This window comes from Pipra filicauda, unplaced genomic scaffold (genome assembly GCF_003945595.2).
Source record: "Pipra filicauda isolate LSUMZ 115617 unplaced genomic scaffold, ASM394559v2 scaffold83_size3615187_pilon, whole genome shotgun sequence".
Classification (NCBI taxonomy): Eukaryota; Metazoa; Chordata; class Aves; order Passeriformes; family Pipridae; genus Pipra; species Pipra filicauda.
In genome coordinates this window covers 1,624,379-1,646,004 of record NW_024105020.1, presented here as the reverse complement: position 1 = coordinate 1,646,004, position 21,626 = coordinate 1,624,379, and the positions used below count along the sequence as shown (strand labels likewise).

The window sequence follows — 21,626 nt, the reverse complement described above, 5'->3', positions numbered from 1 at the left end:
CTGAGTGGTAATAGTCAATGTTAATGATATGGATGCAGTAGGATAGATTTTTACACCCAGCCTCCACAAGCAGCCTGTACTTTTTCAGGAAGCATTTCCATTTGTTTGAAAAAAACAGAACTGCTTAATTGTAGGGTGGTGGTAGAAGAGCTCTGCTGTCTGTGAGTAATGAGGGTGCTTGCATTTTAAAATACAAGCACTGCTTGCCACCAGCGTAGTACCTCATTAGTTTCATCTCAAAATGCATATAGCTAAGGGAAGGGATCAGGGACAAGTGTGCACGTGAACTTGAAGCAGAAACAACTGCACCACAAGGGCAGCAGAAGGAGAGATTGGGGTGGAAGCGCAAGCAACGGAGCCCTGATGAACAAAGAGGGTAAGGGACCCTGAGTGAGCAGTTTGCATGTGGCTTGTTTTGAATTGTAATCTACAATGGAAAAAATACAGAAATGCATGTTGAAGTTGAATCACTTGAAGCTTTAGTCAGTGGGTCCTGGAGCTGCAGGAAGGAGACCAACTGCTGGGCACTTCCTAGGCTGGTTTGGTGCTGCTGCAGCCTGTGCTCAGACCTGATTCATGTGTATGTCACTCTCCCTGCTTCCTTCTGCCACTTCCCAATTTGAGGATGTCTCTCAGTATGAGAGACAGTCTGTGTGAAGTGTTCTTGTGGTGAAATGCCCATGGGAGCTGTGGGATGGGATCCAGTGGGTGCAAACCATGAGGGGAACGCAGAAGCAATAGGCGGGCAGAATGGGGATGAAGGAGGTGTCAATAGCTGGAGAGCCTGGGAGGATGACACGCCTCTCAGGAGAAGTAGCAGACCAGCAAATCTGAGAAAAGATACATGATTGTTTGTGGGGACTGCTGGGACCTCTGCAGTTTTCTTACTGAAAAGGTGAGAGAGAGGAAAATGAAGATGCATGATGGTTTCTGACCTCCCAGTAGGCTACATCTCTTTTTCCCATTCACCCAGAGGCTTTTCAGGGTGCTCCAACACCAGTAGCTCAGCTCCCTTCCCCATCATTGCTTCCTCCTGGCTGCCACTCTGCTCCCCCTTAACACCCTCTTCCCCTTCAGAGACACCTTGTGCCCCCTGGGTCAGGTTAACGTGCTCTCCCTTTTGCAAACCACTCCCATGCTTGGTGGCCAGGGTGTTGTTTAGGGGAGCAGTGCCCTTTTTTAGTACTGTGAGAAGGCATGTCACTCCTCTACAGATGCAGACCACACCGAGATACACACCTTTGCACTGGGCCCACCTGCTGTATTAGAAAAGGTTCATTATGGGATCAGCCCAAATGGCCCAGTGACACCAATATAGTTGTATCTGAGGTTTAACTGTCTGACTAGGGATTAAGGCCATTAAGAAATATAACTGTGATCATTTTGTGTGAGTTTTGGTACCCCTCACCCCTCTTCCAGCATTAGCGTGCCTTTTTGTTTCGGAACTGATGCTCTGTCCAGCACACAACTGGATAAACATCATGCAGTGAGCAGTAGGCTCACTGGTTGAGCACAGAGAGTAATAGTGAATGGGGTAACATCAGACTGGTGACCTGTCACTAGTGGGGTTTCACAGGGCTCCATCTTGGGCTCTGTGCTCTTCAACATCTTCAGAAATGACTTGGACACAGGACTGGAAGGGATGCTAAGCAAGTTTGCAGATGACACAAAACTGGGAGCAGCTGTTGACTCCTGGAAGGCAGGGAGGCCCTGCAGAGAGACCCCAACTAATTAGAGGACTGGGCAATCACCAACCATATGAAGTTCAACAAGGGAAAGTGCCGGATTCTGCGCCTGGGATGAGGGAACCCCGGATGTACATAAGCCTGGGGAATGAGGTGCTGGAAAGCAGTGCCATGGAAAGGGAGCTGAGGGTCCTGGTTGATGGCAAGTTGGATATGAGTCAGCAGTGCCCTGGCAGCCAGGAGGGTCAACCATGTCCTGGGGGACATCAGGCAAAGCATCACCAGCCAGTTGAGGGAGGTGATTGTCCAGTTCTGCTCTGCGCTGGTGTAGCCTCACCTGGAATATTGTGTGCAGTTTTGGGCACCACAATATAAGAAAGATATTAAGCTATTAGAGAGAGTCCTAAAGAGGACAGTGAAGATGGTGAAGGGCCTCGATGGGAAGCCATATGAGGAGCAGCTGAGGTCACTTGGTGTGTTCATGCTGGAGGAGATGGAGGAGGACCTCATTGCAGTCTACAACTTCCTTGTGTGGGGAAGAAGAGGGGCAGACACTGATCTCTTCTCTGTGGTGACTAGTGACAGAACCTGAAGGAATGGCCTGAAATTGTGTCAGGGGAGGTTTAGGTTGGATATTAGAAAAAAGTTTTTCACTGAGAGGGTGGTTGGGCACTGGAACAGGCTCCTCAGGGAAGTGGTCACAGCACCAAGCCTGACAGAGTTCAAGAAACATTTCGACAATACACTCAGACACATGGTGTGACTCTTGGGGATGGTCCTGTGCAGGGCCAGGAGTTGGATTTGATGATCCTTGTGGTTCCCTTCCAATTCAGCATATTCTGTGATTCTGATTCTAGAAAGTCTTCTGTGGTCTACCAGTCTCTTACTCTTTTGAACATGGATGGTTTGTTGTCAGTAGTCACTGTGGCCAGGTAATGTAGACAGCCTCTACATCGTGAGATCTTTTAGGCTGCAGGCAACTGAGACCCATCCGGCAGTGGTTAGACCTGCTTCAAACAAGACAGTTGCTATATCAATCATCAGTTCATCAGAATATGTGGAAAATGTGCCTACTAACTTGGATCTTTGGTTTTATTTCTTGTAGGAGTGAACTTGTTAGTGGGCACTGAAAGCGGTCTGATGCTCCTAGATAGAAGTGGGCAGGGGAAGGTTTATCCGCTCATCAATCGAAGACGATTCCAGCAAATGGATGTACTTGAAGGCCTGAATGTCTTGGTGACAATTTCTGGTAAAGTTGACTGTTTAACGTTATATTTTTCCTCCATCTGTCATGGCATAACAGAAAGCTTTTCTTGGCAGCCTTTTGAGGGGGAAGTCCAGACTTGACTGAAGTGACAGTGGGTTTTCCATCATTTCACCTCTCTGAGTCTACGGTTTATTTCTGCAACTTAATCATTTTCCACACAACACCCGTGCCTGCTTGCCCCCTGTCTTCTGTAGGGTGGCCTTTAAAAGTGCTGCACAGGATTGGGGGAAATGTCTGTCTTAGTTTGCTTCTTCAGTATATGAGAGCTGGAAGTTAATGCTTTGTGAAAATGGCATTCTTTCCCTCTTTCATAATTGCTTTCAACTTGACCTCTTTCTAACCAAAACACAATTTGCTGCTTGGGTTTAAAGACATCTTTCTTCTGTGTTAAAAACAGTAGAATGGGAAGAGCTCTTGCTTTTAGTGTGATGTGCAGTAAGAGTTTGTGTTTGAGAGAGAGGAATACAGTGTGTATATGGAATGGAAATTCCCAGGGTGAGATCAGTGCAGCTTTTGGCCTGGTCTCTCACTGGATGCAACTTGTAGATGGCAAAGGAACGGTAGATGGTGGTGATTGTTGTGTTTGTTTTGTGTGCACTGATGAAAAACGTGTTGTATGAAGCTTGAGGTTCCAGACTCTTTGGCTCCAGAGAGTTATTGCATAAGGTTATCCTGCTGTTAGGCAGCTTGATGTGGTGCACTGTTAGTCTTTTTTCACAGGTGTTCTTCAGCCATTTACCTTCCTTTTATTTTAGTTTGTTTGGAAAATCAGTCTTTGCGATGTTGCATGTGTGTGACAGGGAGAGGATGTTAAATAAGGCTTCTTACAGTGTTCCCTCTCTTGTTGTTCAGACCCACCTAGATTTTGTTGAGGCTCTGGAACCTCTCTGAATCCACTGGAGGAGCTCTTTGGATCTCCCAACACTTGTGCAAAAGGACACACACCTAGACAATTTAATGGAATTTAGCGCATTAGCAATGTGCTACCACGGGTCCAAAGAATTGTGCCCATGCTCATGTCATCAACACAGGACTTGTTTCTGTCTGGAACAACTGAATTTTATTGGCTTGTCGCTTACTACATTCTCAACTACAGCTATAGCTATGCTGTATATAAAAAAATGAATCAAGCAGTGTTTAAAAATACACAACCTACTGTGTGTCCTTTTGATGTCTGTATGTTAAAATACAAGCTGTTTGAAAGGCACCATTTGATAGAGTTTATTCTATAGCAGACCTTGTAAACAAAAATATTGTATAATCCAACTTGTGTGAAATCTGTTGGTTTGAAACGTACCCTACACAGTTGACAAATGTCTGTGATTCAGTCTTGTGTATAATTGTTTTAGTTTTTTTTATCTTTGCATCAGTCGCAATTGGAGTACCCTGACACATCCGTTTTCTTTGTTTCTTTCAAAACTATTGCTTCCTCTGTGGAGACATGCTACATTAACCCTTAGGAAATCAGCTGATTTTTGTCTGTTTTATGCCTTTGTCTCTGTCCCATCTCCTGTGTTTTATGGGAGGTATGAGGAGTTTTATGGAGTACGAAATAGGAAAGAAACATCCTTGACCACTGAAAGGCAGGGCTGGGGGAGCATACTCAGTGAAGCCATAATGCTGTTATGCCCAAGTTCTCTCTTATATCGTGCTTTTGCCTTCAGTCCTGCACTTCTCAGTTTTTATTACCCTCATGCATGACTTCCCTAAGTATCTTTTTATTTGTGCTGAGTTGCTTCACCTCTCCAGCCAAAACTGGAATGCTGAAATGACATTGTGTTTCTGCAAGTGGTATGTTTTGAAAGATTCGTTATGGAACTGCCTCTGAGCTGTGTCTCAGGACTGCTACAGCTTCACTGGGAGCATTATTCAGCTCACTGTGTGCACTCAGCCTTATGTTGCCTTGAATTTTTTGGAAAGTGATGTGCTGTTGGTGGTGGGATTTGAAAGGCGTCACCACATCGTGTGACAAAATTGCAATGTGTTAGGATTTTGAAAGGATTGTCACCTAAAATTGCTTTAAATATACACTCTTGAGTTTGAAAACATGAAATCAATTCTTGACCCAATTTATAGCTGAAATACAAAACTTTCTGACAACAAAGCTTTTGATACTGAGATACTGAGCCTGATAGAACTGGTACAAGAAAGCTTTGCAGGTAAAATAAAGTAGTTGATTGGTTCTTCAGCTCATACTGTTGAGAGGCAAAAGCATAGTTTCGGCTGCTCAGGTGATACAGTGGAGAGTGATAAAAACACTGGAGGTGAGAGCGGCAACGTGCATACAGAACACACTCCTGTTGTGGCTCCCTGGGGGTTTTGCCAGTCCCGCTGGCAGACGGTGGCACTAGGAATGTAGGAAGAGATGACAGAGTAGAAGAACTGGTTGGAATCTGTCTGCTTAATAATTACAAACCATACAGACAACAAAAACAAAAACTCAGTATAGGAAAAGGGACTTTACATTTAAAACTATGTCTGTGGGAGAATCCAAGCTGGGAGTTCTCGAAGAATTCCCTTGCTGATATGTTCATTTGGTGGCTTGAGCCGAGTTTTCTTTCTTGTATTGTCCCCAAGAAAATAAAAAAGACCAGGTTTTTGAGAGCTGTTTAAACTGACTGGTAGAACTTTACGAAGAGAAGGATCTAATCCCCCCACTCTGAATGCGAACATTAAGAGCACCATAACTTGTTGAAATACATGCATAGCCATATTTATATAACTAACCAGTCCTGCTCTTTTCATGTCAGGCTGCAGAAAGGCAGAGGAATTTCCTGTCTTGTGACTTTTCCCTGTGGTCTAGACACAAAACCACAATGGGAACACACTTCGTGTATTTCTCTGTTGTTTTGAAAAATGTTTCTGGTTGGACAGGAATACGCTGGTGCACATCATGTAAACCAGAATTTAAAAAAAATTAGCCACGTGCTGGGAAATTCCCATGTGTACTGTTTGTTCTGAGTCTTCAAGGTTGACTAAGCTACTGGGAAAGCTACAACCTTGAAAATATCTGAAGCAGAATTTGTCTCCTGGTGAACAGGGACTCACGATGGTTTTCAGAACATTTGGTGCCTTGTACTGACCTTGAGCCCTCTGAACTCTTTCTTGCCCAGAACTGAAGTGGCTTCTGGTCTGATCTATGTTTCCTATTTTTCCACGTTTCTGAAAGGGCCCTTGTGGCTATCGTTTGCAGTGTTTTCATGGAAGGACCTTTTCTTGGTCAGATGTGGGACTTTTGGGGACTGTTTCATGCTCTAGTCCCTTCTCCAAATCCTGGGAAAGCTACAGGAGTGGTAGGGTTTTATCCTTTTATGAAACATGTCTTAGTCAATATGAAGTCAGGCAATAAATCAGAGTGCTCATTTACTGCCAAATCTACAGTCCCATTTGTAATGGAGATAAACAAAGGACAGTGCAATGTTACTTCACATTTCATTGCATGCCATTAGAACAGAAGAGCTTTTAAAATTAAGTATCAGGTCCTGTATTTGCAATCAGGTCTCCAGTTCCACTTTAAATTTAAGCTTGGTGAACAGATTTTTTACTTTGAAACCACCTCCTCTTTTCTTCCTGCCCTTACCCATCCTGATAATCATAAAAAGATCTTTTAGACCGTGTGTCTTTGTAATGCAGTGCCTTGTGCTCGAGTCCATGGAGCAACCTGTTTGCAAACTGTGCTTCCCCATTGTCACGGTTTGAGAGCTCCAAAAATCCAATTTCCAAGCCTCCCCCACTTTACCTCAGCACTGAAGAGAAGTTTTCAGGCAGGCACAACTCAGTATAGGGGAAGGGAATATATACAATTTATTACTATACAAACTAAATACTATACAAACTAAAAAGCAATTATATATACAATATTAACACAGCTTCTACCACCATTTGGACCCTCCCCCATCAGTTCAGGAGAAGTCTTCAGAGCGATAGTGAAAAGTCTCTCTCTCACTGGGGTATCAGGGAAGGGGTTGAAACCCCCACCAGCCCTTAGCTTCATACTGAGGTCCTATCCTGAGCTGCAGGGGAAACAGCTTGCGCCATCAGGATCTTCATCATGAAAGGTCCAGGGAGTCAACTCTGAGTCCTTCCTCCCTGGTTTCGTGAAGGTTTCCTCCCAGGGGTAAGATGTTCCGTTCTCACCCTCCAGTTGCAGGCTCTGGGTCTCTGCTCAGTTCTTTTTACCCCAAATAGTTTTAAAGTCCTTACCCAGAAAAAAACCTGCTTGTTTGGCTCTCTCATTCTTCTTTAGCTGCTGCAGGTTCCAGTTTCTGTAGTCCATGTCGAAACCCAACGTAGAGCACCTCCGAGCTCTCTCTGTCCCGTCTCCAATTTCTGCCTGGAGTTCTCCCAACTGTTGCAACGAATCGCAACTGTTTCTCCCGGCAACAGAGCCTCACTGGCCCATCTCTTGGCTCTGCTCCAGTGCCTTACCTGCCTTAAATCCACACCACCGCCTTCCCAGGCAGTGGGGGAAGAAAAAGAAAGCCCCCTCGCCTTGGCTACAGGGTACTCAGTCCAGTTATAACTGTCCCAAGCCCTGCAGTCTACCTGGGGGGGGGGAAGAGGGCTTGGCCCCCTCGTGAGGGACCTGCCTCTCTCCCTCTTACCTCATGGTTGTGAGTCTATCTCTCTCCCTCACAACACTCCACGCTACCTTAAGCCCTGGCTTAGCCAGGGCTGTAGGGCCCAGGGCCCACCCCCAAGTTTTGGGGGGAGGACCCTACCACCCCTCGGCTCTCTCACACACTCTCAGACACACACAGCCACACACTCCGACACACACAGCCACACACTCCGACACTCTGCCAACAACTTTGGCTGTTGTTGATCTCTAATTTTCACGGGAGCGAAAAAAACCAGCTCCGACTGGTCCCTCAGGGGGAACTCTCCTGGGACCAATCACCTCTAGGCCCCCCGGCTCCTGGGGGGGGACAGCTCAAACCAAGACACCCATGTGCTACCCCAGCCCTTAGATTCTTTTTCTGGCAAGCCCAGCTCTGTTAGGGGATGCCCTGCCGTCAGGATAGCGGGTCTGTGCCAGCTCCAGGACCCCCGGGTGGAGCTGGCTGGGCACAGCAGGATGGTCTCAATGCTTGGGCCTCATGTCCTGCTGCCGCCAGTATCCCCAAGCAGCCAGCTCCATGAACTGATCCGTCAGTAGGCATCATGTGAAAACTTAGAAGACAAGTTAAAGACATTAGCTGAACCCTGTAACTGGGTCTGGCTGGAAGGCTGCCAGATAGACCATCTTGACAGGTCACAGCTTTCTGCAGCATAGACCAGTGCTGTGTCACTTGGCTGTGTCACCCCAGCCCAGCAGTGGCTGTGGTACAGATCACCTCTTAACCTCCAAGAGCCATGAAACATTCTCTACAGTCACCTGGCCACCTCATCATGGCTGGTGAAGCACAAGCATGGAGCTACTACAGTGACAAGTACGGTCCCTGAGAGCATCTCCTGTTTCCTTTCCTTCCACAGAGAACTCATGGAGCCTTATTAAATGGCTCGCAGTCAAAGCAGGGATGTCCTCCCTTCCTCACTCACAGTTTCATCTGCGGAACTGTAATGATTTCGAGCAGCAAAGAGCTGGGGGAAGGAGAATGCAACTTTGAATATGTGCATTTAGGGCCACCTTCTCACTAGTTCAGCTTTGTAGGCCCTTAGTTGTTAAAAAATTACTGATAAAGTTTATCATGACCCTTGCTTTGCATTCAAAGAGGCTTTCTCATATTGAGACTTAAGAGTCTGCGCAGTATTTTGATGACGTTGCAGATGCCCAGGCTGCCCTATCTTCAACTGACAATGCAAGTAGCTTCTCTCACCTGTGGAGAAGAAACACCTCTCACAGTTTCTGTGTACAGCCTGATAAATATTACACCTCTTCCAGCACAAGGGAAGGGCTGCTGATAAAGCAGTCATCAGCTTTTAGCGAGCAGATGAAGTTTGCATGGGCCATGTGAAATTCCCTCACAGTAATTTCCGATATTGTACGTTCTTTGTTACTACAGAACTCGTATAAAGTGGTTCAGTAATGAAATTTATGCCATGAACAATCTTATTAAAACTCAATCAGTTTGTCTCTGAGAATGATACAAGGGAGGGAATTGTCCTGATCACTAACTGGGAAAAGTTTCTACAGTTTGTAAAAATACATATCCATAAGTTTGTAAAAATATCATATCCATATTCTTCTTCACTTGTGCTTCCTCCTTTCAATCCAGTCCTAGTCCTTCTGATAGCTGTATAGATAGTTTCAGGTCTCATATTCCATCCTGCTGCTCTCCTACAGTTTTGTGCCAAAAAGAGCCATTCTGACTCAGCTATATCTATCTATCTATCTATCTATCTATATTTATATATGTATATGTATATATATATATATGTATACGTGTATGTGTATATATATGTATATGTGTATATATATATATATATATTTCATCTCAGTGCATGACTTTCTGGTGCTTTTGTTGTGGGAGTACAGCCCTCTTTTAATGAAAGTTGTTTATGTCCTAAGAACCAGACAGCCAAAGAGCTGTTCCCTTGATTTTGTCATTTATGTTCATGTGGTATTGCCATGTGTCTCTGTCATTGCTTACAGTAAAGCATTTGTCTGGGTGGAGTCTGGAGTGAAGCTGTTGTGGACATAAAAACGGAGGGAGATTTCTGTGGTTGCAGCATTTTCTGCTTCATTATTGTTTTGGTTTACTCTGCAGGGCCTTCTGTTTGCCTGGGCAGGGCTTTTTGTAAGTATCTTCCTGTGGAGATAAACCAATTTGTTTCATTTTGTGGCCAGGTAAGAAGAACAAGTTGCGAGTTTACTATTTGTCCTGGTTAAGAAATAAAATTCTTCACAACGACCCTGAAGTAGAAAAGAAACAGGGCTGGACGACGGTGGGCGACTTGGAAGGCTGTGTGCACTATAAAGTTGGTGAGTAGCAAATACCGTAATCAACTAGTCAGGATAAAAGATGGCTGAGAAAGAGAACTACAGTGCATGTAGCTCCTAGGTTTAAGGTTTGGTTGGTTTTATTTGCAGCTGTCTTACCTATTCCTCAAGGTGAATTTTGCTGGCAAAGCACCAGAATAGATGGCAAGTTATGGGGTTAAATTGAGATGATGAGAGAGGTTTTGTGATGGGATGGTGGGCTGTGAGCTGGAGAGGGTGCAAATCCCCGTCTGTCTGCTTCCCGTAATGGATGCAGCTTCTAGAAGGGTGCTGATACAGGCAGTGAGGACTGGTAATATTTCACCATCTCTCTTAGACCCTTTAAATAACAGAGAGATTCTTGTCCCCAGCAACAGTTCTCTTCACCAACAAGTTTCCCTGATCTCTTACCATGGTGAATTTACAAGCTGGAATAGATTTAAAAAAGGCTCTCTTTAATGTAGATTTTAAATACTGGGGGAGAAAATATTGAAAGGAAAAAAAAAAAGGCATTGGAGGAGAAAGGAAGCCCAACTAATGCATGAGGTTTGGGAGGGTATCTGGAAACAGAAGCGTATGTTTAACTTCAAGATGATTCATCAGTTCCTCTAAGCTCACGAAATTCCCTAATGCTGTCTCAGATTCATTGCAGTAGAGTTACAGGATGAAGAGTATTTTCACTAGGCAGGTGCCCTTTGAGTGGTTTTAAGTAATTTAAATGGATTTGACTATAGAAACTTCCACCAAAGCTAGTGAAAGACATGCAGCATTCACAGCCAGTGGAGTATGCAGTGAGCCTGCTGCCCTGCAGGTGGGGATATGAACCAAGAGCTCTTGCTCCTGCTTCAGTTTCATGGTACATCCTAAGGGGCACTGGATGTTGCCTTAGATTCGATTTTCTCCCAAGAGCCACCTCAGTTCCTTTCCATCTGTGTCAGTCAGTGTGGAACACCAGCAATCAAACTGTTCTCAGTCTCCTCCTGTCATGCGTGTGCTCTTGGAGAAATCTGCTAATGGGGCGTAATCAATAGCAGTGGCAGTAAGTGACTGCTGAACCAGGAGCTTGACCCCGAAAACAAGTAATAATGCACTGCTCTGGTATCATACCCCAGGGTGTCAGCAGCATAATAAAGTGGCCTGTTAACAATACATCAACAGCTATTGAAAGGAGGCTTTCCAGCAGGGAAGCATCTGAAACAAAGAGCATTCTCTTCCAGTTGAAGAGAGGTTTGTTATGCTGGGCTGCAGCCTGGCACTGAACTTCCCTCTGAACCATAGAAATACAGTAGACTTCTTCAGGTAGTGAGAGGGCTCTTTGACAGCTCTGCTTCAGTTCCCAAGAAGGAGAGCTCTGCCAATAGTTGGGTTCGCAGTCTGGACGCTGTCACCAAGGCAGCTGGCACTGATCACTTCCTTGTCTCTTTGATGCAACAGGGGTCTCAGACATAAGGGTGAAGTGGTATTTATGGATTTCAGTTGCTTCAGGCAACTTTTGGCTCCTCTAAATGATAAATTGCTCTTTTGAAACTTAAGATTTGGGTGAATTCCCAGATAGCATCCAGAGCAAAGAATGAGTATTATCAAATGTCCGCTTTCACAGATAAGGTGGTTTTGTTCAACACCCCCTCTTCCCCCCGAAAAAAATTCCAGGAAGTCTTGTAAGCAAGACAAGACTGAACAAAAGCTCTGTTTTAGTCAGTACAGCTGTGGAAGCTGAGAGACATTTTTGTCTGTTGAAAAAGTGTCAAGTCCTTTAACACTTCTAATTCAGTAGTCTTGCTTTCCTGCGCAGTAAAAAAAGCAAGTATTAGCTTGGTCTACCTGTTGCTTACCAAGAGAAAATAACTGCAGGCTTGTACAGAAGTAGGGTGTCTAAAAGACATTAAAATAGCATTCATTAAAGAAGTGTTCTCACAAGTTTTGAGTTTTTCACTCCTAATGTGTTTCAAAATTAGTTTTGGTTGAGAGATATAATGGCAGAAGGTGAAGGTGCATGGAATTATACATTGTTTTGGAGAAGTGTTATATTCCTCTAAAACTTGGGCTAAAAAGGTTGCACTATCATCTAAATAATGCTAATTTTTTTTCTTTCCCTGTGGAAATGGGAAAGAATGCTGGAAACACGTAAACAAACTTAAATATCTCTAAGTCTGCATGATTTGTTCCTTCCCAAATCCAGATGGTAGCTGGAAATACAGATCCAGCAACACTTCTGGAATGTCCAGAACAGACCTTTTCTGGTGGTTAATTTAGCCAGCAGTTTGAATGAGGCAACAGAGATGTATTTGAGCATCTGTGGCTCACTATGTAATGACACTTTATTTCTGATTAGTGAAGTGGATTTTTTTCCTTTTTCTCAAGGAGTTATCTCAGACTTTAGGGACAAAGGAAAATTCTCCATTATCAAACTTGCCTTCTGCTGTTGAAATTGGGTTGTTTCTTATTTTTTTTAAATTTCTTTTTTTCCTCCTATCTCTGGGGAATTTTGCCATCAGCTCAAAGTAACAGTATTGGTGCTGTGACTGGAACTGCCAATACACTCTTCTAGAGTCACAGCCTTCTTTTATTGGAATGTCCCTATCTGAAAACTCATTTTCTTGTCTTGATGAATTAGCACTGTCCAATGTGGAAAAAAATAAGTGTAAATAAGTGTGTACTGACTGGGTAATTCTAAATATGGTGACATGTTCAGTTACTAATAATGACTTTTGTGGCGTAAATGTATCAACATTCTTGACTACATAGAATTAGCAGTCCTAAAATGCAGTGTTACTAAATCCTCAAAATGACAGTATTTCTTCATACTTACATAAATTTTCTGCTTTCTTGAAGTAATTGGAATGACTTTAGAATTACTGCTGAATTCTTTCTTGTTTTCTTTAATTTCAGTAAAATATGAAAGAATCAAGTTCTTGGTAATTGCATTGAAGAGTTCTGTGGAAGTCTATGCATGGGCACCAAAGCCATACCATAAATTTATGGCCTTTAAGGTAACAGTATATTTCAACCATACGTAGGATTTTCTCATAGCCGCTTGCAGCTATCCCTATTATGAAAATGTTATGACATTTTATCATGGCCATATTACAAGTTCTTCAGTAAATGTCCACAAACTTGGTATTATATTAATTTAGGAGTTATTTTAGTTCTAAGAGGCAGTACTTAAAGGTCTGAATTGTGACCAAACATAAACTAGTAATGACATAATATCACAACTTTTTGTTTGATCTCTCTGTAAATAAAACACGAGGCAGAGAGAATTGAGTCTAAAGTTCTTTGTCTGAGCAGAACAAGTTATGAAGTGATACTCAGCATTGTTACGGGATTTTTTTTGAATGCTGCAGGAAAGAAGTTAGATGCCTTGATATAATTGCCAGACTGATTTACAGATAGTTACTATTCGTTGTGCAGATTGAAGTAAGTACTACAGGAGTGTCAAATTGCCCTGAACTTTGGAGAAAACAATTTTTATTAAAAAAGCAAACAGACCAAGTAAACCCCACATAAAATAGTTTAGGTGATTGAAATGTAGCAGTTTGCAGAGTAATCTGTCCTTGTCCATGAGAGATATGTTAGCCTAACTGGTCTGGTGGCTGGGGACCCAGAGGCATGTGGAGGAATAAACCCATAATGTGTGCATTCGAGCATGTTTTTATAAAGCCCGTTGTTGTTCTAAGCAGTTAAGTAAATCTCTCTGATGCTTGTCTCACAGTCATTTGGAGAACTGGTACATAAGCCATTGCTGGTGGATCTAACCGTAGAAGAGGGTCAGAGACTAAAAGTGATCTATGGCTCCTGCGCTGGTTTCCATGCCGTTGATGTGGATTCAGGATCGGTCTATGATATTTATCTACCAACACATGTAAGAGCTGCTGCTGGGGTTGGGTTTTTTCTTTCTGGTATATCAGCCCCCTTGCCCCCCACCCCTTCCTTTCCTCAAATGACCAATATGTCAGGCAGTCCCTCTGGATCACTGCCAAATGCTTGCAGTGGTGGATTGGGTGGACAAGTCTTAAGCAGACGCAGCCATGCGTGCTTAGGGGTTTGTACCTCAATGTCGGACCTTTCCTCATGACCAGAATGTCTCTATGGTTGGGAGTTGCCCACTCAGATCCGATGTGGGCCAACATGACAGTTTCAGGGCTAGCAGCTAAATGGCCAAGCTCATTGCAAATACCCAGCAGCAAAAATGACACAACAGCCCACTGATGAGTTTCAACGGGGTTAGCAAAGGCCAGGTGGCCTTAGCTGCCACGGTTTCCTGTTGTTCATTGTACGCAGAGGTGTCAGATGGGCCACCCCAAGCACTGTTCAATGCAGTGCAGAGGTCTGAGGTCTGCATCAGGGCTGCTTGCCCCAGACTCCCTTTCCGCCCATTGAAAAAAAAAAAAAGCACACCTACAGAGAAATTAATTTTCCCTGGTTTTAGATGTCTGCTTTAAGATGAGAGGATTTGTGCTCCAAGGGTTTTTACAGGTCTTGGTCACTGTGTAGGCTGTGTAGCTTGAGGGGAGCAGATCTAGCACTTCTAAAATAAGTGAATTTGGAATTAGATGATCTTGGAAGTCCCTTCCAGCCCAAGCCATTCTATGAATCCCTAATGTGAGAGCCAAAAATAAAAATCACTCAGCCCTTTCTTCTAGCGCAGGCTCTGCAATATTAAAACAAAACATTCCTCTTCACTTCTGTCTCTGTAGATCCAGAGTAGTATCCAACCTCATGCAATCATCATTCTCCCAAACACGGATGGGATGGAGCTATTGGTCTGCTACGAGGATGAAGGAGTTTATGTCAACACATATGGAAGGATAACCAAGGATGTGGTTCTGCAGTGGGGAGAAATGCCAACTTCAGTTGGTAAGTGCCTCTGGCAAGCCATATACAATGTGTTGTTGGGGACCATGAGTGTGTTCACGTGGGCAGGAGGAAGGAGCATCTAGTTTGCTGCTTCTGCATCTGAAGTCATTGCTATATTATTCCTGGAAAACAGCTGCACAAAGTGAAGAGTAATCATGTGGATCTGTTTTGTGCTGAAGTTTTTATGAGCAAAATCCAAAAGTTATGGAGTTCATGATTGAAAAACTCACCATGACCTCCGTAGGCTGCTGCAGAATTTTTTCTAGACAGCCACAAAGTTGTGGAAACCTTTCAGTATAAAAACTGTAAGGTGGCAGATGACTAAAATGTTATGAGTAATTCTGTATAGATAACAAAATGTGTATCTCATTTGGTGGGTCTGCTTATTCACCTGTAGATTGCTCATCTATCCTAGCACAATTCTCCCTCATCTCTCCAGTTCAAAGGTCGTTTTGAGAGGGGGAGGAATGAGTGTAGTAAAATGGGTGCATATTTTTTATGGACACAAGTACACACCAGGATCTCTCTTACTGCTTGTGCTACCGTATTTCAGTGCAGAGTGTAACATGGGCTGTGGTCACACCTTCCTTTTGTTGGGCAAGCACATTGTGTTTTACATGCTGTGGAATGGATGCATATATTGGGAGATGACTGCTGATAGCTGTCTGAGCAACAGGAACAACAGTGGAGGAGGAAATTTAAAGAAGTCTCATGCACAGCATGTTCAATCTTGTGATTAACTCTTGACTAGATCTAAAAGCAAGCAGAATTTATCAGATGGCAAATTCCCAGAGCCTTTGGAAACTGGAATGTTTGTGAAGTAAATGAGATTGAGGCGACCGACACCATCTGAACATCTCATCTGACAATTCTGGAAATTATTTGGCCCAGTTAGCACTAGTGGCATATTTAAAAATAGATAGTTTTTCATCATGATGGCATGTGCAATGTTATTGGTGTACATTATACCGTAGGAGATAATTTGACTTAATTTCACTAAAAGTTAATATGAAAAAAATTATATCAAACGTAAGTACTGAAAAATTAAATATTTTTAAATTTTGATGGCTAAGAAGTTATTTTTATTTTTCTGTTACATAATGCATGCGAATCAGGGGCAACAGCTTAGTCTTCATTAAGTTCTCATATGTTATTTTTGACAGCATTCCTTAAGACTATCCGTTGAATTGCTTTTTGAATATACTTTTTCATAATGCTGGTGACTTTTCTTTTTATTTAATTTTCTTCCTGCTATCAAGAGCAGATTTTTTTCCTCATGCTATTACTGATCTGTGTTCCCCTGTGCCATTCATATGGAAAAATGTTTGATTTGTTGCTTTCTTTATACACAAAGGAAAGCAGTATGTCAAATAATAATAGTCCTACTTTGAGAGCTTAATGTGAACCTTTTTTTGAGGTATACAGAATGCTTTTCAGACCAGTTGGCTTTCTCAAGGAGATCAGTTTTTGAAGTATTACTCCCTCTCACTCTCTGTGTTTTTGCTGACTAACTCCTTCAGGGAGGGAAAATAACACTGTAAGACAGAGAGCTGATGCTGCAGGCCTACTGGACTAGTCTCTTTAAACCTTAGCTTCTACTTTCTCCTAGTCAACACCTAATTAACCTGTCTCTTTGCCAAACTTGTGAGAAGAAGCCTGTGTAAAAACTAAATGTTCTCTCCATCTAATTAAAGGTTATAAAGTTCCCTTTGTGTCATGAATGCTCAGGGAAGAAGTACGTAACTAACACAGAAAACACACAAAGGAAATTTAAAAAAAAAGGCATTTTTAGGTGTCATGAATGTTCTGAGGACAGAAATAGTACTCTGAATATGTGTGTAGCTATAATACACACATGCAGGTAATTTTAGTAGAATGCGTCGATATGTTCCTTGCTTTTTGTGTTCCTCCGTGTTGCTTTCTACTTGTCCTAACGTGCTGTTTTCTTTCCAAAGCATACATCCGGTCTAACCAGATCATGGGCTGGGGAGAAAAAGCTATAGAAATACGATCCGTGGAAACTGGACACTTGGATGGTGTGTTCATGCACAAAAGGGCACAAAGACTCAAATTCTTGTGTGAACGCAATGACAAGGTATGTTCCAGCCCCCCTCCCCAAGTTTGTTGCCAAGATGATAAGCGTGTACTTTGATTGGGTACTTGGGTTGGGTTGACCTTGACCAGCAGCCAAACACCCACCCAAGCCTCAAGCTCTCTCCCCTCTCCCATGGAATGGAAAGAAAATGGTAGAATGGTAGATTGGAAGAAAGAAATGGAAAGAAGACTTGTAGATTGACATAAAGTCAACTTAATAAGACAGCAAAGACTGCGCTTGCAAGCCAGGCAAAATAAAGAGTTAATACGCAACCTCCCATTGGCAGGTGGACGTCCAGATGCTTTCCACATGTAATGCTTGTTTAGGAAGGCAAATGTCATCACCACAACGTCCCTCCTGTCCTCTCTCTTTCCCTGGGCTTTTATTGCTGCGCATGACGCTGCATGTTATGGGACATCGCTTTGGTCAGTTTGGGTCAACTGTCCCAGCACTGTGCCCTCCCAACCCCTTGCCCATCCCAACCCGCTGGTCTTTTAGGGGTGAGTGGGCTGGAGAGAAAACCTTGATGCTGTGCAAGTGTTGTTCAGCAGCAGCCGAAACACCGGTGTGTTAGCAACACTGTTTAACCACAGATGCAAAGCCCAGCACCATACAGGCTGCTGTGAAGAGCGTCAACTCCATCCCCACCAGACACAGCAATTGCACTGCCAATATTGGGGATAGTGAAGGCAAATTAGAGCCACTGCTGTCCTACCTGTTGAATTTGCCAATCTCTTTTCTTTACAGGTTTTCTTTGCCTCCGTACGGTCAGGTGGAAGTAGTCAAGTCTATTTCATGACCCTTGGCAGGACTTCTCTTCTGAGCTGGTAGAAGTGGTGGGATTTGGAGAGGAATTGCTGACATCCAGAGCCTGAGATCTTCATAACTTGGAATTATTTTCAACTGGAGTACAGACCTGCACTAATGCAGCACTCTGTGTAAATGTGTGTGCAGGCATCACTGGTGTTAGGTTTCTTTATGTTTTTCAACTGAGGCTGCGAGGCAGCTGGTGCTGTAAAGATATTGCCATCAGGTGCTACAATGTCTTTGAGATTCGGGATCACACTAGAAAGCTACAGGTCTTCTTTCCCTTCAGCTCCAGGATTCCTAGGCTTTGAAGGACTCAGATAGTTAGTGTTAAAACAGAGAAGGGGTGAAAAAGGAAGAAAAACAAACCAGGCTTACCATGAACATGCTGTTTGTTGAGTGGACAGGAGGCAGGCAAGAGAAGGTGACAAGTGGTGTAGAGAGTCAGACTGGCTGAAACAGAGGGCAGATCTAGTCTAGTAATGTTAACAATGTATTTAATTGACATTTCTTTTTTGTAATGTGACAATGTGGACAAAGAGGAAGGTGCAGGTTTTAAGAAGTTAATATTTATAAAATGTGAAAGACACAGTGACTAGGATAACTTCTTCTTGGGGGACAGGGAGGGTGGGAAGGGACTTGGGGTGGAATTCTTAGGATTTTTTGTTTCTGCAGTTTTATTTTGGCCTGGCCAATAACTTTAGTCATTTTCTGTGTACCAGGTGTTGCCTGAAACATGTGCAGATGATTTAAAAAAAAAAAAAAAGAAAAAAATATTCATTTTCTATAACGATTCTGTGTTAGGCCAGAACTTGGTTATGTCACAGTATTAGCACTGCCTCAGTTAAAGGTTTAATTTTTGTTTAAACCTAGAAGTGCAACAACAGTTTTACCACAGTCTGCACTCGCAGAACTAAAAAAAAAAAAAAAAAAAAAAAAAAAAAAAAAGGAAAAAAAAGAAAAAAGAGAGAAATAAAATCCAAACTACATATGTTTATTTTTTGTGCCTACCTCATTGTTTTTAATGCATAAAATAAAAGAGGTGGTTTAGTTTATACGTTTTTAGAAGAAAACCGTTAATGTCTAATTTAATCTTAATACCAAAACTATCAGATTGAAAGGTTTCTGACTGTTATTGCATAGCAAGTTTCAGCAGGAGGAGAGAGTAGTCCGTTGGGGCAATAGTGGTAGCGGTATGGCAGTGAGACACTGATTAATGTAATTCGCTTACAAAATTTGGTGAAGCAAGCATTTTTTAAACCAGTTTCATCCTTAATAGAACTCTGAATTTAGCCTAAAACCAGAGATTTCACTCTTCTAACATGTGGGCTTAGTAACAGGCAGGTAAAAGTAACTAGGCTAGTTCTATAAATTGTTAAATGTTGTAAGAAACATTTTGGGGCGGTGATGTTTTTCTTTTTTAAGAATGCAATGCACTAAAACTCTTTTAAGAATGTAGTTAATACTGCTTATTCATAAAAACAGCGTATACCTGTGTTTAGATGTAAGATCCCAGCTCTGGCTTTTTTCTTTCTTTTTTTTTTTTTATTTTAAGTCAGTTTTATTTTATGCATAAGTTCTGACATTTGTAATAAATGTCTTGAGAGTAATAATTTGTTTAATGGCTACATGTTCATTACTTGAGAAATCCTGAGTGTATAATAATCTGTTGGTGTAATAATGCACAGTGTCACGATTCAGCCATTCTCCTTTTTGTTTTCTTTTTTTTTTTCCTTAATTCCTTTGGTGGGGTACTTTGTTGACAGCTGCCTTAAGCTGTTCATTCAGTGAACAGGCTCTCAGTGTTTCATGGGCTTTGTCTTCTGCTGCGGTTAACTTTCCTTCATGGCATGACAGGTAGGGCTTTTTAAATAAGTATTCTTCAATTCAGTCAAGCCAATGGCTCAAGTGACTGGTCACACAATCAATTAAGAGCCAAGAGCACCCAGTGTGCAAAGCTCAGACTCAACAGACCCTTCTTTTGGTGTCAAATCTGACTGCTGTAAATCCTTCAACCCCAATCAGCGCTGCTGCTGAAGACTCTCCTTCGAACATCGTAAATGGTTGAAAAGCAAGCGGTAAATGCGTACCTCCAGCGCATGTGTGTGCACACAGCAATCCCACTCCCCCACCCCCCCCCAAAAAAAATCAAAACTCAAGAAAGCCTTACATTTGCTGGCGGAGGAATACCTAGAACTATTTTTTTTTAACTGTATGACTTTTGGATAGCGTTGAAGGTGAAGGATGTGTTCTTTTCAGGCCCGATGTGGTCAGTCAGAAGAACGATCAACCTTTCGTACTATAATGAACTAAAGGGGACTTGGAAATGCAACGTGATGGTAGACATGGGTGTAATCACAGAGCTGCCCTGTAGTGTAGTTTGCCGAAGCTGATTCGATCGAATGTCAGTCTGCGTGATTTAAATCTTCCAGTGCTATGTGGTCAAAATTAACTTAGTCCTTGAAAGCTGATGCTATTCACCTAGAGGAAGATGCTCCAGTGCTGTAGGGATGCCCAGGTCATGGATACGTGCTGTTGAAGTTTTGTGGCTCTGAAGGAGGGTGGAAATCTCCTTCCTTCAGTGGGTCTGCCTGCCTGGCAGCTTCTGCCTCTGCAGAAGTGCCAACATGGCAAGATAAAAACAGTATTACAAAACCACTACGTATACTAACATCGAACTCTTCAAACAGTGCTTTTGTAAGCAAAGAAGAAAAGAAAAGCTCCTAGGTTTAGTTTTAAGCTTTAATAAGTAATAATTTTCTGTATCTTTAAGTCAAAGTAACCCTAACTTGTATGACTGCAGTGTTTTCATTTTTTATCTTATGCACATGTTATGTTGGAGAAAATGTTTACAAAAATGGTTTTGTTACACTAATGTGCATCACATATTTATGGTTTATTTGAAAGTGATTTTTGTGGGTTTTTTAGTTTTTCATAGTAGTAGTAGTACACTTTTTGTGATTTATAACCCCAAACTCTGCTGATTATAAAGTTGCTAAACAATAATACAAAATGACAAACTGCATTAAAATTACTAATCGTAGAGCTGCAAAGCAGACTGGTGACAAGTAAAACACTCAGCCTTTTTTTGCAGTGCTATCTAACTTGTCTTCTGTGTATTATGGAAATTACTGTTTTTTCCCCGTTTTTCCTTAAATAAAGTCAAATTGACACCTCTTGTATGTGGAAAGTATTTTGAATATCTACTGGCTGCAGAAATCAAGCTGCATGTTGCATAGTTGCATGTTACCATAAGAATGAAAGCCTTATTGTCAAATCTCATAATTTTAGAGACTTTGACTTTAAATGTGGGCTTTTGAGGGCTTTTTTTGTTGTTCTTTTTTTTTTCCATAAAGCCCAATCTCCTCATGCAGTTGCTCTTTTGAGAATTGCAGTTTTCCTTTTAAAGAGAAAGTGAAAATCTTAGAAACGGGAATGAAAGCCTGGTGTTTCAGAAAGAAGTTGTACAAGGCGAGCTTGGGTGCATTGTGAACATGCCCTCCTGCCACACCGCCTTCAGGCATGTGTTTTTTGTGAGCTGACCTTCCTTATTGTCAAGAGTGCAATGAACAGGAGTCTGGAGCCAAATTCTTGTGTGGCATGAAAACACGGCTTCAAAAAAGCCAGGCTTTCTGAGTCATAGTCACTCTTTTCGCCCTCGGGATTTCTGCTGGGCTTTGCCCATGTTTTTCCACCACAGGCTGCGTCTGTTTTCTGAAGTGGTGATAAGCAGTAGACATTTCCTTCCGACTAGGCTGATCTCTGTGTGAAGAGGAGGAAGTCTACTCTCCTGGGCCCCTGCCTTTCCTTGTACTCTCATCTGTGGAAGGCATGGGATGTGGTGTAAGTTGAAAAATATTTCAGGGTTTCACTTGCTTCCTATGGACAAAGGTATCTGAAATCCTCAAGCCTCACAGCTTTTCTGCTTCTGTAAGGATAAATACTGACTGAGCTTAAAAAACTATGAGGACCAGCCAACTGCTGGTCAGGCTC

The 21,626-nt window shown here is 42.6% G+C and overlaps 1 protein-coding gene across 8 annotated transcripts in view; it reads left to right on the top strand.

Moving 5' to 3' along the window:
* MAP4K4 (mitogen-activated protein kinase kinase kinase kinase 4) overlaps positions 1-20,815 on the top strand; it is a 169,635-nt gene extending 148,820 nt beyond the window's left edge. For all 8 annotated transcript variants that reach the window (XM_039390576.1, XM_027718065.2, XM_027718071.2 and 5 more), the window contains 7 exons: positions 2,791-2,934; positions 9,743-9,877; positions 12,764-12,864; positions 13,587-13,736; positions 14,572-14,731; positions 16,687-16,826; positions 17,574-20,815. In XM_039390576.1, coding sequence (XP_039246510.1) covers positions 2,791-2,934; positions 9,743-9,877; positions 12,764-12,864; positions 13,587-13,736; positions 14,572-14,731; positions 16,687-16,826; positions 17,574-17,657 — 914 coding nt within the window. In that variant the 3' untranslated portion in view covers positions 17,658-20,815. The remainder of the gene's footprint in view (positions 1-2,790; positions 2,935-9,742; positions 9,878-12,763; positions 12,865-13,586; positions 13,737-14,571; positions 14,732-16,686; positions 16,827-17,573) is intronic.
* The last annotated feature ends 811 nt before the right edge of the window (positions 20,816-21,626 follow it).